We start from the raw sequence: 14,772 nt of genomic DNA, 5'->3' as shown, positions 1-14,772 counted from the left end.
CACTGTCTTTGGTGGGTATTCACTGTCTTTTGTGGGTATTCACTGACTTTTGTGGGTATTCATTGTCTTTGGTGTGTATTCACTGTCTTTTGTGGGTATTCACTGTCTTTTGTGGGTATTCACTGTCTTTTGTGGGTATTCACTGTCTTTTGTGGGTATTCATTGTCTTTGGTGGGTATTCACTGTCTTTGGTGGGTATTCACTGTCTTTGGTGGGTATTCACTGTCTTTGGTGGGTATTCACTATCTTTGATGGGTATTCACTGTCTTTGGTGAATATTTAGTGTCTTTTGTGGGTATTCACTGTCTTTAGTGGGTATTCACTGTCTTTGGTGGGTATTCACTGTCTTTTGTGGGTATTCACTGTCTTTGGTGGGTATTCACTGTCTTTGGTGTGTATTCACTGTCTTTGGTGAATATTTAGTGTCTTTTGTGGGTATTCACTGTCTTTAGTGGGTTATTCACTGTCTTTTGTGGGTATTCACTGTCTTTAGTGGGTTATTCACTGTCTTTAGTGGGTTATTCACTGTCTTTTGTGGGTATTCACTGTCTTTGGTAGGTATTCACTGTCTTTGGTGGGTATTCATTGTATTTGGTGGGTATTCACTATCTTTGGTGGGTATTCACTATCTTTGGTAGGTATTCACTGTCTTTGGTGGGTATTCACTATCTTTGATGGGTATTCATTGTATTTGGTGAATATTTAGTGTCTTTTATGGATATTCACTGTCTTTGGTGGGTATTCACTTTCTAATATGCATGGATCAACAGATATTCTGATTTGGAGTCTATTTGTCTAGGTATAGCTTTCAAATAAACCTAACTTCATCATTCAATTTAATTAGGTCATTAATTGTGACATTTATCGAACTATTCGGGATCTGTGAGAGCAGAATAAACCATATCCAACATTTCCAGTATTTCCACCTCCAGTATTTCTGTAATTTGTAACATTATTTCGTCCATGTATAATGACTATTTTATTGTACGGATTGGTTTAGATTCTGGTCAGTGGTTCCAGGGTTATAGAGAGTCACCTGTAATCCTAATCTATAGAACAGGTGTGTAATATATCCCGATTGTTTTCACTTCACAGTCCATTACTTATGGTGATAAGGTGATCGGAACTCGTACAGGTATATCGCGAGGAGAGTAAACTATATATACTGGATCAAGAACTGCTCCACACCCCGGGTATGTCAACATCAGATATGTCAACACCACAGCGGGGTCGTCACAAACACATTACTTTATACCTTCCTGTATCACCACAGCGCTAATCACCTGGAAATATTAATATATTCATGAAGAAGTTTATTTTTCTGTGCCGATTGATGAATGGGTATGAGGTTATGTTGTGATGTTTAGACGGAGGCACAAGAATGTGGCCCTCCCCACGGTGAGGGTCTGTGTTCTTAGGGAGTCGGTCAGTTCCACACCAACGAACGCCCGAAAGCTCTACATAATGGTCAGGGGTAAGTTCTGATGTTTTATTTACCAGGTGTGCTAGGACAAGGATCTCAATAGGATGATTAAGTCTTGGACAGTGGTCAAGTCTTGGACAGAGGTCAAGTCTTGGACAATGGTCAAGTGTAATCTGTTCTGGATGTAATATTATCAGGTACTATGGGTATTTTAGTCTTGAAAATCGGTCAGTTATATTTACTATTACTATACTTTGGTATTGGTCAGCATGCAGTCTTAAAAGTCTAATGGACGGTGCAATACCTGTATTAAGTCTGAAGTGTCATTGATAGAGTTTGGTCATTTGTATTATTAACCAGAGTAGAGAGGAGTTGAAGACTGCAGTCCAAGGCTGTGATGAAAGTCCGGCTCCGAGGTGGTGAGGAAAGTCCGGGACAGTCCTGACAAACACTAATGTAACTTGGACTTGTTTTTCCGACTTGTTTAATCGTCCTTGTTGACATCTTTTGGCATGTACGAGACATTTAAGTTGTGCGTGCTATACAGCGTTATTCTTCGAGGTAACACAAGTTTGTACGAGGAATATAATACCTGTATTTACACGTTCACACGTCGTATATGCTTTCCACATGCAAGTGTTATACAAGATTTCTCCCGGGTATTTGTATACATAAAATTACACACTTCACTCCGATATACCAGTATCTCGATAGGGACATAAAGCCTATTGTTAATCATTTTTACCTGTAATAAACCCCTTACCTGTGTCCCCCCTCTCTCTATTGGTGACAGTGTATATTTTACAAAGGTATATACGGGTAGACGTAGACAATTCTCCATTCTGTTTTTGCTTGTTGCCAGTTGCCTGGAAGGAAACCTCTCTTTATTTGGGCTCGTGAATCCCTCCCCCCACTTTTGCGGTTACCTAGGGTTAAAGCACTTGACATGGGAATACAGGTGTGTCTCTCTTTACCTGGGTATTCAGGTGTAGCTCGATTTGATAGATTCGAGGATTAGAACATTGTCAGTGTTACACCTAGTTTGGTAACATTCAAAGTTTAAACTTCTGGGCTGGGAGGACATAAAGTTCCCAGACCCCTGTGGAACCTCAAAAGTGTCAGTTTATAAGGAATTACTGTTTTATTTAATAGTATTGCCGGGTTTTGGAATCCCTTATAAGGGAACTGAGTGCTTTGGTTGAAAACGGAAGATATCATTACAGTTGACTTAGCCAACTTGTACTGTATTGTTCTTCGATTGGAAAAAAGGAACATTTCTGTCTACATGACCAGCTGAACATCAAGGATTATATTGAAAACCTTACAGTGTTTACTTCAAACAAAATATGTGCTTCTAAGGTCTTCAGTGGATTGTTGATGTTTGCTGACAATTTTCAGCCTTCAAATTTCAGTAATTTGTGGAAAGACTTGAAATAGTTGTCTTCTTGAAATATTCTGTGAAATCCTGTCTTTTGGTTATAATGGATTACCACATTCCGACATGATTACTAAGGAAAAATGAATGGTCAACAATTTGAAACCAGTATGGTTATGGTTTTGGTATCGACTCTGATCTGTGTGATGTAAAGTAAACAATAATGGCGGGTCTATCCTTATATCTGACTCTGCTGCCCGTCGTTGATTGGTTCACAGTGGACTACAAGTATACTTCAGGTAGTGACCTCCGCAACTTACAGACAGGTATGGCTATAGGTACTGATCGTTACAGGTAACCCCAGGTACTTATACACAGGTATGGCTATAGGTACTGATCGTTACAGGTATACCCAAGGTACTTATATACAGGTATGGCTATAGGTACTGATCGTTACAGGTAAACCCCAGGTACTTATATACAGGTATCGCTATAGGTACTGATCGTTACAGGTAGACCCCAGGTACTGATATACAGGTATGTCTATAGGTACTGATCGTTAAGGTAAATCCCCAGGTTCTTACATACAGGTATTGCTATAGGTACTGATCGTTACAGGTAGACCCCAGGTACTTATATACAGGTATGGCTATAGGTACTGATCGTTACAGGTAGACCCCAGGTACTTATGTACAGGTATGGCTATAGGTACTGATCGTTACAGGTAAACCCCAGGTACTTATATACAGGAATACCCCAGGTACTTATATACTATGTCTATAGGTACTGATCGTTACAGGTAGACCCCAGGTACTTATATACTATGTCTATAGGTACTGGTCGTTACATGAAGACCCCAGGTACTTATATACTATGTCTATAGGTACTGATCGTTACAGGTAGACCCCAGGTACTTACAGACAGGTATTGCTATAGACATTCAGTCGTTACAGGTATACAGAGGTACATACTCTCATCTTTTTCTCCTACGGTTCTTCAATGAATCACCCATCATTAGTATTGTAATTGTATATCATATTTTAATGAACACTGTGATGGAGATTGGCCAATTATTATAAAGTCTGGTCTGGTAATTTACATCCTTTCCAAAAAACATTGCAAGCTTTAATTATCATCAACGGGTTTAACGTCCGTTTTTATGGCCTTGAGAGTTTTATATCCACACATCAGCATGTTTTAGTGAATTTCTGTCACAAAAATTGTTAAAATTTCATCTTCTAACAAACCATGAGGTCTATGATAAAGGTCCATTTGGCCTGTACTTTCCTTTGAGGAAATGGTATCCAGGTTATTCAAGTATATGGCCTTGATCCCTATTCAAGGTCATAGATGTCATAAAACCATACTTCCAACATACCTTTTTAGATAAAGAAGAATAGTTTAAGAGTTATTAACTAGCTGGGGGGAAGTAATAAAAGTGTTGTTTGATAAATGACCTTGTCCAGCATTCAAGGTCTCATAATTACCAAAACTTATTAAAATCTGTGACTTATAGGAAATAACATTGTAGAATGAAGATGTTTTGTCGGTGGTGAATTGTTGAAATATGTTGAGATATATATTTCTTGGCTTGCATTTTGCATGCTTTTCAAGTGTACATGATCTTGTCACTGGTGCAAGTAATTAGAGCCGAAACTCAGTCATAATAACTAATATTTCTGTAAGGACACAACACCTCGTCTGATTTGTGTGATATTTTACCTGATAAACTTTTTTTTTCTCTATTACAGATCAGAACCGTAACAAGACAAGCAAGACTAAGAATCACCAGAAGACCTTGCCCATCCAGCCAGATCCAGTCCACACCAAACAGGAGGTCGCGCGCCTCGAAGCTCTCTGTGAGGCACGAACCAAAGAACTCAACTTCGCCAAGCTACAAATGAAGTCCAATCTACAAGCCTTTGATGCTATGGCTGCTCTTGTCAACTACCTTAGCCATGATGTAAGTCAGTCTGAGGGGTACAAGGGGCTTAATAGGCATTAAATTAGGGGATGAGGGGTACAACTTGGTAAAGGGGGAAGGGGTAGAGGGGCTAATAGGCATTGAATTAGGGGGTGAGGGGTACAACTGGGTACAGGGATGAAGGGGTAGAGGGGCTAATAGGCATTAAATTAGGGGGTGAGGGGTAAAACTGGGAGGGGGGAAAGAAAGAAAAGGTGTTGAGGGACGTAATAGGCATTAAAATAGGGGTTCTATGAACGATGCAATGTTGGGACAGAGTTTCAAGAAGGGCATAATTTTTTTTTTTTTTGGGGGGGTGGGGGGGGGGGGGTGGTAGGGGTAACAAATGGTGATGGTTCTAGGAGCACAGTAAAATGTTAAAAAGCAAACATCTACATTGATGTGAATTTTTATGAGACACACTTTGGATTATAGAGGGTTGTTGTGTAATATGATGGGCCCTAAGGGCTTACTGAGGAATGGGACATGTAAATAGTAGAACTCTGTAGTAAAGATTGCTGGAGTAATTTAAATGTAAGTGAAAATTTGGATCATCAAGTATGAAAGGAGTTAGGGATGTTTGCTCGACTCATCAAGGAAATGAGCATGATCAGCTGTTCCTCTTTACTGGACAAATGGTGGCTCCTTCACAAAAATTAATTTTTGTCGGAATTTTCATATTTCTGTAACCTTCCAGCTGCTCATGTCAGATATATCAAGTGGAAGTCAAATCTCCAGAAATACCTCGCCCAAAGAAATACCTCACCCAAAATAATCAGAATTACATGAGTACAGCAACAAAGCAACAACAAAATTCATGTTTGGGAAATGGGATATGATCTTGATCTATTTGTAACTAAAAAATTTTTTCCTGAAAATGTTTTTGAAACTTATCATGTAGTGAATGTTTTGGTATCATTCTGCATATGAGTAACTAAAATATCATACTGATGTTGTATGGTGTACAACATGTTATCCCGTGGGATACAATTCTAGTTTAGAGACTATAATTAATATACTGTTGGCCAATTAGGCAGCGTGGTGGTTGGGTGGTATATGTTGTGAATGTCACACTCACCCTCTGCCACCCTGACTATGATCAATGGTTTTCTCTGGGCACTCGGATTTCAACCCACAGTGACGTCCTCCCACACTGCCAGGTGGACCTAACAGGAGTGATTAATATCTGTCCTGTCCTGTCCTGTCCTGATGCAATGTTTCTAGATAATCTCAACTGCTGATGTGATCCTCACCAAACTGTGTTTTGGGATGTCAAGTGGCAGCGGGTGCATTTTATGTCTTACAGACATTTTCTACTTTCATAATAGTTTTAAGATAAATAAATGGAAGTATTAGGTATAGTACTGTGCCCTCACTACGACCTGACTAGTATAAAATCTCACTATCATCAGAAAGGTCACGAGTGTTAGATAGTACTGATCTCTAGCCATTATCTGTACAAACATGTCCCTTGTTACTTCAAATGTGGTGCCAGAGGAATGAGGATAACTCATAGTTAGTTTGTTTTGAAATTATGTGTGTCAGAGTTATCTCCCTTCCAAGACACACCACTTGGCACATTTCTATAGCTAAAGTACATGTTTATGTTTTAAAAAATGATATTGGCCCATTTCTATAGTTAAAGTACATGTTTATGTTTTAAAAATTATATTGGCCCATTTCTATAGTTAAAGTACATGTGAATATTAAAAAAAAGAAGATATTTGCCCATTTCTATAGTTAAAGTACATGTTTGTGTTTAAAAAAAATATTGGCCCATTTCTAATACATGCAGCTACATGTAACATTATGAAATGATATATTGTAGAATATTCTTGAGTTTTATGTTAAATTTAGACACCATATCTAATTTGTATGATATAAAGTAATATAGCTCTGCAACTGATAGATACAATCAAGCCTTTATTGAAAAATTTCAAGGTGCATCAAACTATATTGTAAAACCTCTACAAAACTAAATTGTATTTTTTTTTTTTTTAAATTCCAATATTACTTTGCCAAAATTCTGAAATCTTCGGAAGGGAAAACTCTATATCTAGTACAGGTCCAACAATTCTGAGTTGGTAAATGGTAAATGATAAACAACATCTTTTTTAAAGTTGAAAGGAACATGTTTGGACTTCCAGTCTGTCTGTTTGGTTGTACTCATCAGATGTTTGTGATTCCAACTCTCCGTTTTTATTGTGCATACATTACACGTTTATGTACAGTGTTGTAAGTGGTTGTAATATTCAGGTCATAACCACTGTCTGGATTCCAGTATAGACTGACGTTGGCTTGCCTCATCACCTTGCCTCAACATTAGGCCTATCCAAACATTTCATATGATATCATTATACACGATTAATCGTCTCGTGAAAACTTGAGCTTTTGTTCCACGGACTGGTAGCTATTTAGTTTTCTGACAAAATGCCATTGTTTTGTAGCTGGATGCCTTTTCTTGCCCTGCGCTGTCGGAGAAACTTCAGAAACTTCAGTCGGAGATGGTGGAGGCTCAATCACAACTAGGTAAGTCGAGTTCTCTGATTATTTCATTGGTCTGGCATAACCACCTATTTTGTAAAGTAGAAAACCGGCTGAATATATGTATATGCAGTCTCTATGATATAGTCAGAGTCAGCCATCTGTCACTTTGGTATCAAGGTCAATATGAAAGATCAAAGGTCGATTGGCCAATCTATAATTTATGAAACATATTGATGTCACATATGTGTTAATTTAATAATACACAAGTTCGAGCTCACAATAATGTCTTTTTTTATGTGAGTTCACTGACAAAGCCAATTTTCCAGAACATTTTTCATTTCACGGGACATCAAAAGTTTTCTGAACATGTAAAAATTTCACAAAAGCATAACCCAAATATAAACAACTTGCAGGCAATGGGGGTTGATTACGTTCAGTTTCTATAAGATATAAATGTTTTGGTGTTGTTTAACAGTTGAGCTACAAGAACGTAAGGTGCAGCTTGAATCCGAACTGGCCGACACACGACAGGAACATAAGGAAGGCACAGCCACCATGCAGGAGGACCACAAACTGTTGTTGACAAGTCAGAGAGAGAAACTACAACACGAACAGGACAAAGCTGTCCGAAAAAGTAAGTACGAATGAAAAGTGAGTACGAATGAAAAGTGAGTACGAATGAAAGGTGAGTACGAATGAAAAGTGTATGAATGAAAGGTGAGTACGAATGAAAAGTGAGTCTAAGAATGAAAAGTGAGTACAAATGAAAAGTAAGTCCGAATGAAAAGTGAGTATAAGAATGAAAAGTAAGTACGAATGAAAAGTGAGTACGAATGAAAGGTGAGTACGAATGAAAAGTGTATGGATGAAAAGTGAGTACAAATGAAAAGTAAGTCCGAATGAAAAGTGAGTATAAGAATGAAAAGTGAGTATGAATGAAAAATGAGTATGAATGAAAAGTGAGTATGAATGGAAAATGAGTACGAATGAAAAGTAATTACGAATGAAAAGTAATTACGAATGAAAAATGAGTATGAATGAAAAGTGAGTATGAATGAAAAGTGAGTATGAATGAAAAATGAGTATGAATGAAAAGTGAGTACGAATGAAAAGTGAGTACGAATGAAAAGTGAGTATGAATGAAAAATGAGTACGAATGAAAAATGAGTATGAATGAAAAGTGAGTATGAATGAAAAGTGAGTATGAATGAAAAGTTAATACGAATGAGTAGCCTCATTAAGTGTCATCAATAGTACAGGGGGATAATCCCTTAAATATAGTGGTCAAAATTAGTCTTTGGAAATAATGCCAAAATATGAGGTCTGTCAAAAAAAAGAAACAAGGGGGAAAAAATGAAATAAAATTCAAAAGTGTATAGGACGCCATTCCAACAGTTAAAATACCCTTCTGGTTGTAAAAATTTTAAAGGTAAGGAATTTCAGACATATAGGAAGCTATAAAAAATAAAAAAGTAGGCAGATAACTTTTAACTTTCTTAATATATTTCTTTGTTAAGTTTTATAATTGTTAAACAAGGTTTAAGTTTTATGAATTCTTATCACAGAAAAAGTTTGGACAAGATTTGACAGGTTTTAAGTTAGTATTTTCACTGTACAATAATGAAGAAAGTTAAAATCTGCCAAAAAAATGTATTTAGTCAAATCAGATTTTGTTATTTGCTTCTTACATTTCTGAAAATGATACACGAGGCAAGTATTAGTAGTAATTAGTGACATTTAAGGTTTGTTAATATTCCGGTTTAACAATTCTCAAATGTCATAAAGCTAACCAAAATTAAAAATATCTTTTATAATATCTAAGTAGGAAGATATTTCTTATATAAAATCTAATTAGGAAGATATGACTATACCGGTGTGGTGTGCATCATGCCGGTGCCTATAATCAGACCAGGATGACAGTGCCTCTACCCAATTATCTATCTGGGTGGGATATTAGCTATAGTAAATTCTGATTTCAATTATAGCTTGACTGGTACAGTTCTGTCTGACTGAGCATCGGCTCACAGGAAGTGCACATGCTCAGTGTGTGTTCCCGACATTGGACTCGTGTCTGTGTTCACGGAGAAACAAACCAGTATGATGCACATGCTCTCATTATAATAACAAGGGATCTGTAATTTCTCAAAACTACGGTAGATAACTCTTCCATAATATCTGAGACTCAAAAACAGTAGTTATGATATAAATAATACAAACATTGTAAAAAAGCCGTAAAAACTAATGTATTAGAGGAAAAAAATTCTTCATCAGCAATAAAAACTAATGTGTTAGAGGAAAATAGTTCTTCATCAGCAAAATTGCTTTTCCTCAAAACACTAGCTATAATAGAGTAAATAGATTGATGTTTTCTGCAGGCGCATTCTTCTTCTCATGCTGTAGTAACTAGTAAATTACTTGTAGTCTTTGATCTCACTGTTACGGTCTTACAATAGACTAGAGACGGGGCCAGAGAAAGCAGTTCTCCCATTTCAGTGAAGACTCTGTGTGACCTGGGACCAGGGGTGGTGTAGTACAGTAATTATTGTGTGTTGGCATTGTTTTTTTTCACTGATGGAGTGCTTGGCAGCCACTTGCTGACCTTACAGTCAGTGTGTATCCATTGAACTGTTAAGGTTAACAGCTGTTTCTCCAGTATTAATGATTATTGTATTGCTGGCCATCTCAAGCTACCAGTCTATATGTACAATCTATTGGGTGGCTGGGCGCTGCAGTGGTGACACATTTACCTTTATAGGGGATTGGGGTTTGATTCCCTGATGAGGGATATAGGGTCACCTTGCTGGGGCTGCGGTGGCCGAGTGGTTAAGGTGTACCGACACTTTATCACTAGCCCTCCACCTCTGGGTTGCGAGTTCAAAACCTACGTGGGGCAGTTGCCTGCGGTACTAACCGTTGGTGTGGGGCAGTTGCCTGGTACTGACCATCGGTCGTGGTTTTTTCTCCGGGCACTCCAGCTTTCCTCCACCTCCAAAACCAGGCACATCCTTAAATGACCCTGGCTGTTAATAGGACGTTAAACAAAAATAAACCATAAACCAGTAGCTCTGAACTTTCTGTCAATATCAATGAAAGATTTTCAGAAATGCTAGCTACAGGTACAGCCCTCTATCTTCTGTAGCTGTATTAAAGCCTCTAGTTTGTTTATAGATATAAAACTTTTTTCAAGTTAAACTTCATAATCCCCAATGGGTTTATCTTTTAGTTTCAATCAGATCTGCTTAGTGACATTTACAATTCATTAGTATGTAACAAAAATCTAAAAATAGAATGACGTTGTGATCCTGTAACCATGACAGCTAATCCAGTTAGGTGATCCAGATAGTTAGAGTTCAGGTTAACAGTTTTTCTTCCACAAAATATTTAATGAATTTTATTTTGCCAATTACTGAGTCACGTAGGAACTCTGAAGAGAATTTCATAATTTACTTAATTATATATTTGACTAGGTAGTACTAAAACCCATGTGATTATATTATGTATATAATTTATAAATATATATTTGACCAGGTGCCTAAAATTAAGTTTGATTCATGATGTAATGTATATTTCTTCGATCTGTGCCAACCTTGGATGTCTTCTGTGATGTCTACTCCGCTAGTTCATTCTGTATGACTACAACAATATATTGCTTTGTACTCCTCACGTGTAATATTAATGAGCAACAAATGTATATATTGGGAATTTTTCTAAGGTATTTATAATTCTGCCTAGAAAATCTGGAGAATGACATGGAGAATGAGTAAAGGGAGATAACTCGTTTATGGTTGTGACAAGTAGGGTACGTTTCTGTTTACTGCGACAGTGTTTGGTTTAGAGTTCAAAGGGAGACAATCCTGTCAGTCTTACTGAAACTCATGATGTCCTTGTTTATTTCAGCTGAAGATTTCTACTCAGATGAAATTACCAGGTTAAAAGCCTACCAAGAGAAACAGGTATGTTTGACACAGTCTTGATAATAGAAAATGTTGTGCTTTTGAAAAATTGTAAGAAAAAGAAGGAGGAAAAATCAATTGCTACTTTAAACATGGTTGGTTGAAGAAATGAAATGAACTTTTGATCAGTATATATTGCCAAGTTGACATTTGATTTGGTAGAGTTCCAGTATTATAAATATTTTGTTATTTGTTATAGATTCGTGAGGTGAAATCAGACAGCAAGTCCAGCATCAGCAACTTACAGAGACAACAACAAGAGGACATCCGTGTTCTCCAACACAAACATGAACAACAGATGGAAGGTAGGCACATGTTACAAATCATTGTCAGTGGAGCTAGAGTTCTTCATCCCTCTCACCATCATCCCTCTCACCATCATCCTCTCACCATCATCCTCTCACCATCATCCCTCTCACCATCATCCTCTCACCATCATCTTTCTCACCATCATCCTCTCACCATCATCCTCTCACCATCATCCCTCTCACCATCATCCTCTCACCATCATCCTCTCACCATCATCCCTCTCACCATCATCCTCTCACCATCATCCTTCTCACCATCGTCCTTCTCACCATCATCCTTCTCATCATCATCTTTCTCACCCATCATCCCTCTCACATCGTCTTTCTCATCATTTTCCTTCTCACATCATCCTTCTCAACATTGTCCCTCTCACCATATTCCTTTTCATCCTAATTTCATTACTCTTTTGTTATTGTCACTGATGGAAATGATTTGTGTAAATGACACTTCTACAAAGATTTGGATGATGATTTTATAGAATGATAGTAACAGACTTTTAACCAGTAGATAGTTTTATCCCCATGTGTAAGAAGTCTGGATTTGGCTATAAGTCTTAATAATTAAATACGGCTGGTGGGGCATGCTTCTAAATGGCTTAGTTGTTAGAGTGATGAATTATCACACTGGAAACCTGGGGTCGATTTCTGATGACTGTCTCTGTCACTCAGCTGATGGAGTGGGTCAGTGTGGCTTGTATATAGTGTTAGATACGGTCTCTGTCACTCAGCTGATGGAGTGAGTCAGTGTGACTTGTACATAGTGTTAGATGCAGTCTCTGTCACTCAGCTGATGGAGTGGGTCAGTGTAACTTGTACATAGTGTTAGATACAGTCTCTGTCACTCAGCTGATGGAGTGAGTCAGTGTGACTTGTACATAGTGTTAGATACAGTCTCTGTCACTCAGCTGATGGAGTGGGTCAGTGTAACTTGTACATAGTGTTAGATACAGTCTCTGTCACTCAGCTGATTGAGTGGGTCAGTGTGACTTGTACATAGTGTTAGATACAGTCTCTGTCACTCAGCTGATGGAGGGTGTCAGTGTGACTTGTACATAGTGTTAGATACAGTCTCTGTCACTCAGCTGATGGAGTGGGTCAGTGTGGCTTGTACATAGTGTTAGATATGGTCTCTGTCACTCAGCTGATGGAGTGGGTCAGTGTGACTTGTACACAGTGTTAGATACAGTCTCTGTCACTCAGCTGATGGAGTGGGACAGTGTGACTTGTACATAGTGTTAGATACAGTCTCTGTCACTCAGCTGATGGAGTGGGTCTGTGTGGCTTGTACATAGTGTTAGATACAGTCTCTGTCACTCAGCTGATGGAGTGGGTCTGTGTGGCTTGTACATAGTGTTAGATACAGTCTCTGTCACTCAGCTGATGGAGTGGGTCAGTGTGGCTTGTACATAGTGTTAGATACAGTCTCTGTCACTCGGCTGATGGAGTGTGTCAGTGTGACTTGTACATAGTGTTAGATACGGTCTCTGTCACTCAGCTGATGGAGTGGGTCAATGTGACTTGTACATAGTGTTAGATACGGTCTCTGTCACTCAGCTGATGGAGTGGGTCAGTGTGGCTTGTACGTAGTGTTAGAAAGTCTCTGTCACTCGATCAGCTGATGGAGTTGGTCAGTGTGACTTGTACATAGTGTTAGATACAGTCTCTGTCACTCAGCTGATGGAGTGGGTCAGTGTGGCTTGTACATAGTGTTAGATACAGTCTCTGTCACTCGGCTGATGGAGTGTGTCAGTGTGGCTTGTACATAGTGTTAGATACGGTCTCTGTCACTCAGGTGATGGAGTTGGTCAGTGTGACTTGTACACAGTGTTAGATACAGTCTCTGTCACTCGGCTGATGGAGTGGGTCAGTGTGGCTTGTACATAGTGTTAGATACAGTCTCTGTCACTCAGCTGATGGAGTGGGTCAGTGTGGCTTGTACATAGTGTTAGATACAGTCTCTGTCACTCAGCTGATGGAGTGGGTCAGTGTGGCTTGTACATAGTGTTAGATACAGTCTCTGTCACTCAGGTGATGGAGTTGGTCAGTGTGGCTTGTACATAGTTTTAGATACGGTCTCTGTCACTCAGCTGATGGAGTGGGTCAGTGTGGCTTGTACATAGTGTTAGATATGGTCTCTGTCACTCAGCTGATGGAATGGGTCAGTGTGACTTGTACATAGTGTTAGATACAGTCTCTGTCACTCAGCTGATGGAGTTGGTCAGTGTGGCTTGTACATAGTGTTAGATACAGTCTCTGTCACTCAGCTGATGGAGTGGGTCAGTGTGACTTGTACATAGTGTTAGATACAGTCTCTGTCACTCAGCTGATGGAGTTGGTCAGTGTGGCTTGTACATAGTGTTAGATACAGTCTCTGTCACTCAGCTGATGGAGTGGGTCAGTGTGACTTGTACATAGTGTTAGATACAGTCTCTGTCACTCAGCTGATGGAGTGGGTCAGTGTGACTTGTACATAGTGTTAAGTATTGTGTCTTTAGCTGGCGAAGCATGCTTCTTTGGCTCAGTTGGTAGAGCCAGGGATTATAATAATGGTAATCGGAGCGCTATTCCTGTCAGGGCATGAATGTGTTTTCCTGGTCTTTCATATTGGCATTCAATGAAATCTTGCTGATTGCGATGTTAAGAGACGCAGTTGAGATTTTCCAAAGAAAATAATTCAAAGTAGCTCGTGTAAAAGGCAGTGGGCTTGATTGTCATCAGTCGATGATGTAGTATGCTTCCTATTTGGCTCAGTTGGTAGAGCCATGGATTTTCAGGCTTGAGATCGAGACTGAGATTTAATTCTGTCAGGGCACTCAGCAGGAATGGGATTTCCTCTGTTCTTTCAGATGCAAAATGTAAATAAAATAAATCAATGTCAACAGTTTGTGTTGTGTGTTGCCAGATTTTGTAGTATAAAGAGTTTTAACGAGTTGACTGTATCTTACTGGAAGGATTTGATTTCAGAACATTATATCCGGTTATATCCGTGACAGTGTAGGTAAGATTCAAGCTTGTTTTAAAACTCGTGGTAGAAATGTTTTTTGTTTTGGTTACACATAAATATAGACTTAAGATCTTCGGCCTGTAAAATAAAGGCTCGAGTGTATACCTATCAGATTTAAGTGGGTAGCTGTACAAATATTGAAAGGTGTACTCCAGTGTCCTTTATCTTCATGTTACCACCAACAGGGGGAAAGTTTTCTGAAGTTTGAGATATTTTACCAACTTACCTGACAAGACATTCCCATGTTGAATTCCAAATA

The 14,772-nt window shown here is 38.6% G+C and overlaps 1 protein-coding gene across 1 annotated transcript in view; it reads left to right on the top strand.

Moving 5' to 3' along the window:
• Positions 1-14,772, top strand: part of LOC117330198 — a 111,808-nt gene that overhangs the window by 79,363 nt on the left and 17,673 nt on the right. Inside the window, exons 11-15 of the mRNA XM_033888421.1 lie at positions 4,550-4,761; positions 7,209-7,290; positions 7,724-7,882; positions 11,146-11,201; positions 11,401-11,506. Of these exons, the coding sequence (XP_033744312.1) occupies positions 4,550-4,761; positions 7,209-7,290; positions 7,724-7,882; positions 11,146-11,201; positions 11,401-11,506 (615 nt within the window). The remainder of the gene's footprint in view (positions 1-4,549; positions 4,762-7,208; positions 7,291-7,723; positions 7,883-11,145; positions 11,202-11,400; positions 11,507-14,772) is intronic.

Source organism: Pecten maximus, chromosome 6 (assembly GCF_902652985.1).
Source record: "Pecten maximus chromosome 6, xPecMax1.1, whole genome shotgun sequence".
NCBI lineage: Eukaryota > Metazoa > Mollusca > Bivalvia > Pectinida > Pectinidae > Pecten > Pecten maximus.
This window is presented reverse-complemented; position numbering and strand designations above follow the sequence as displayed.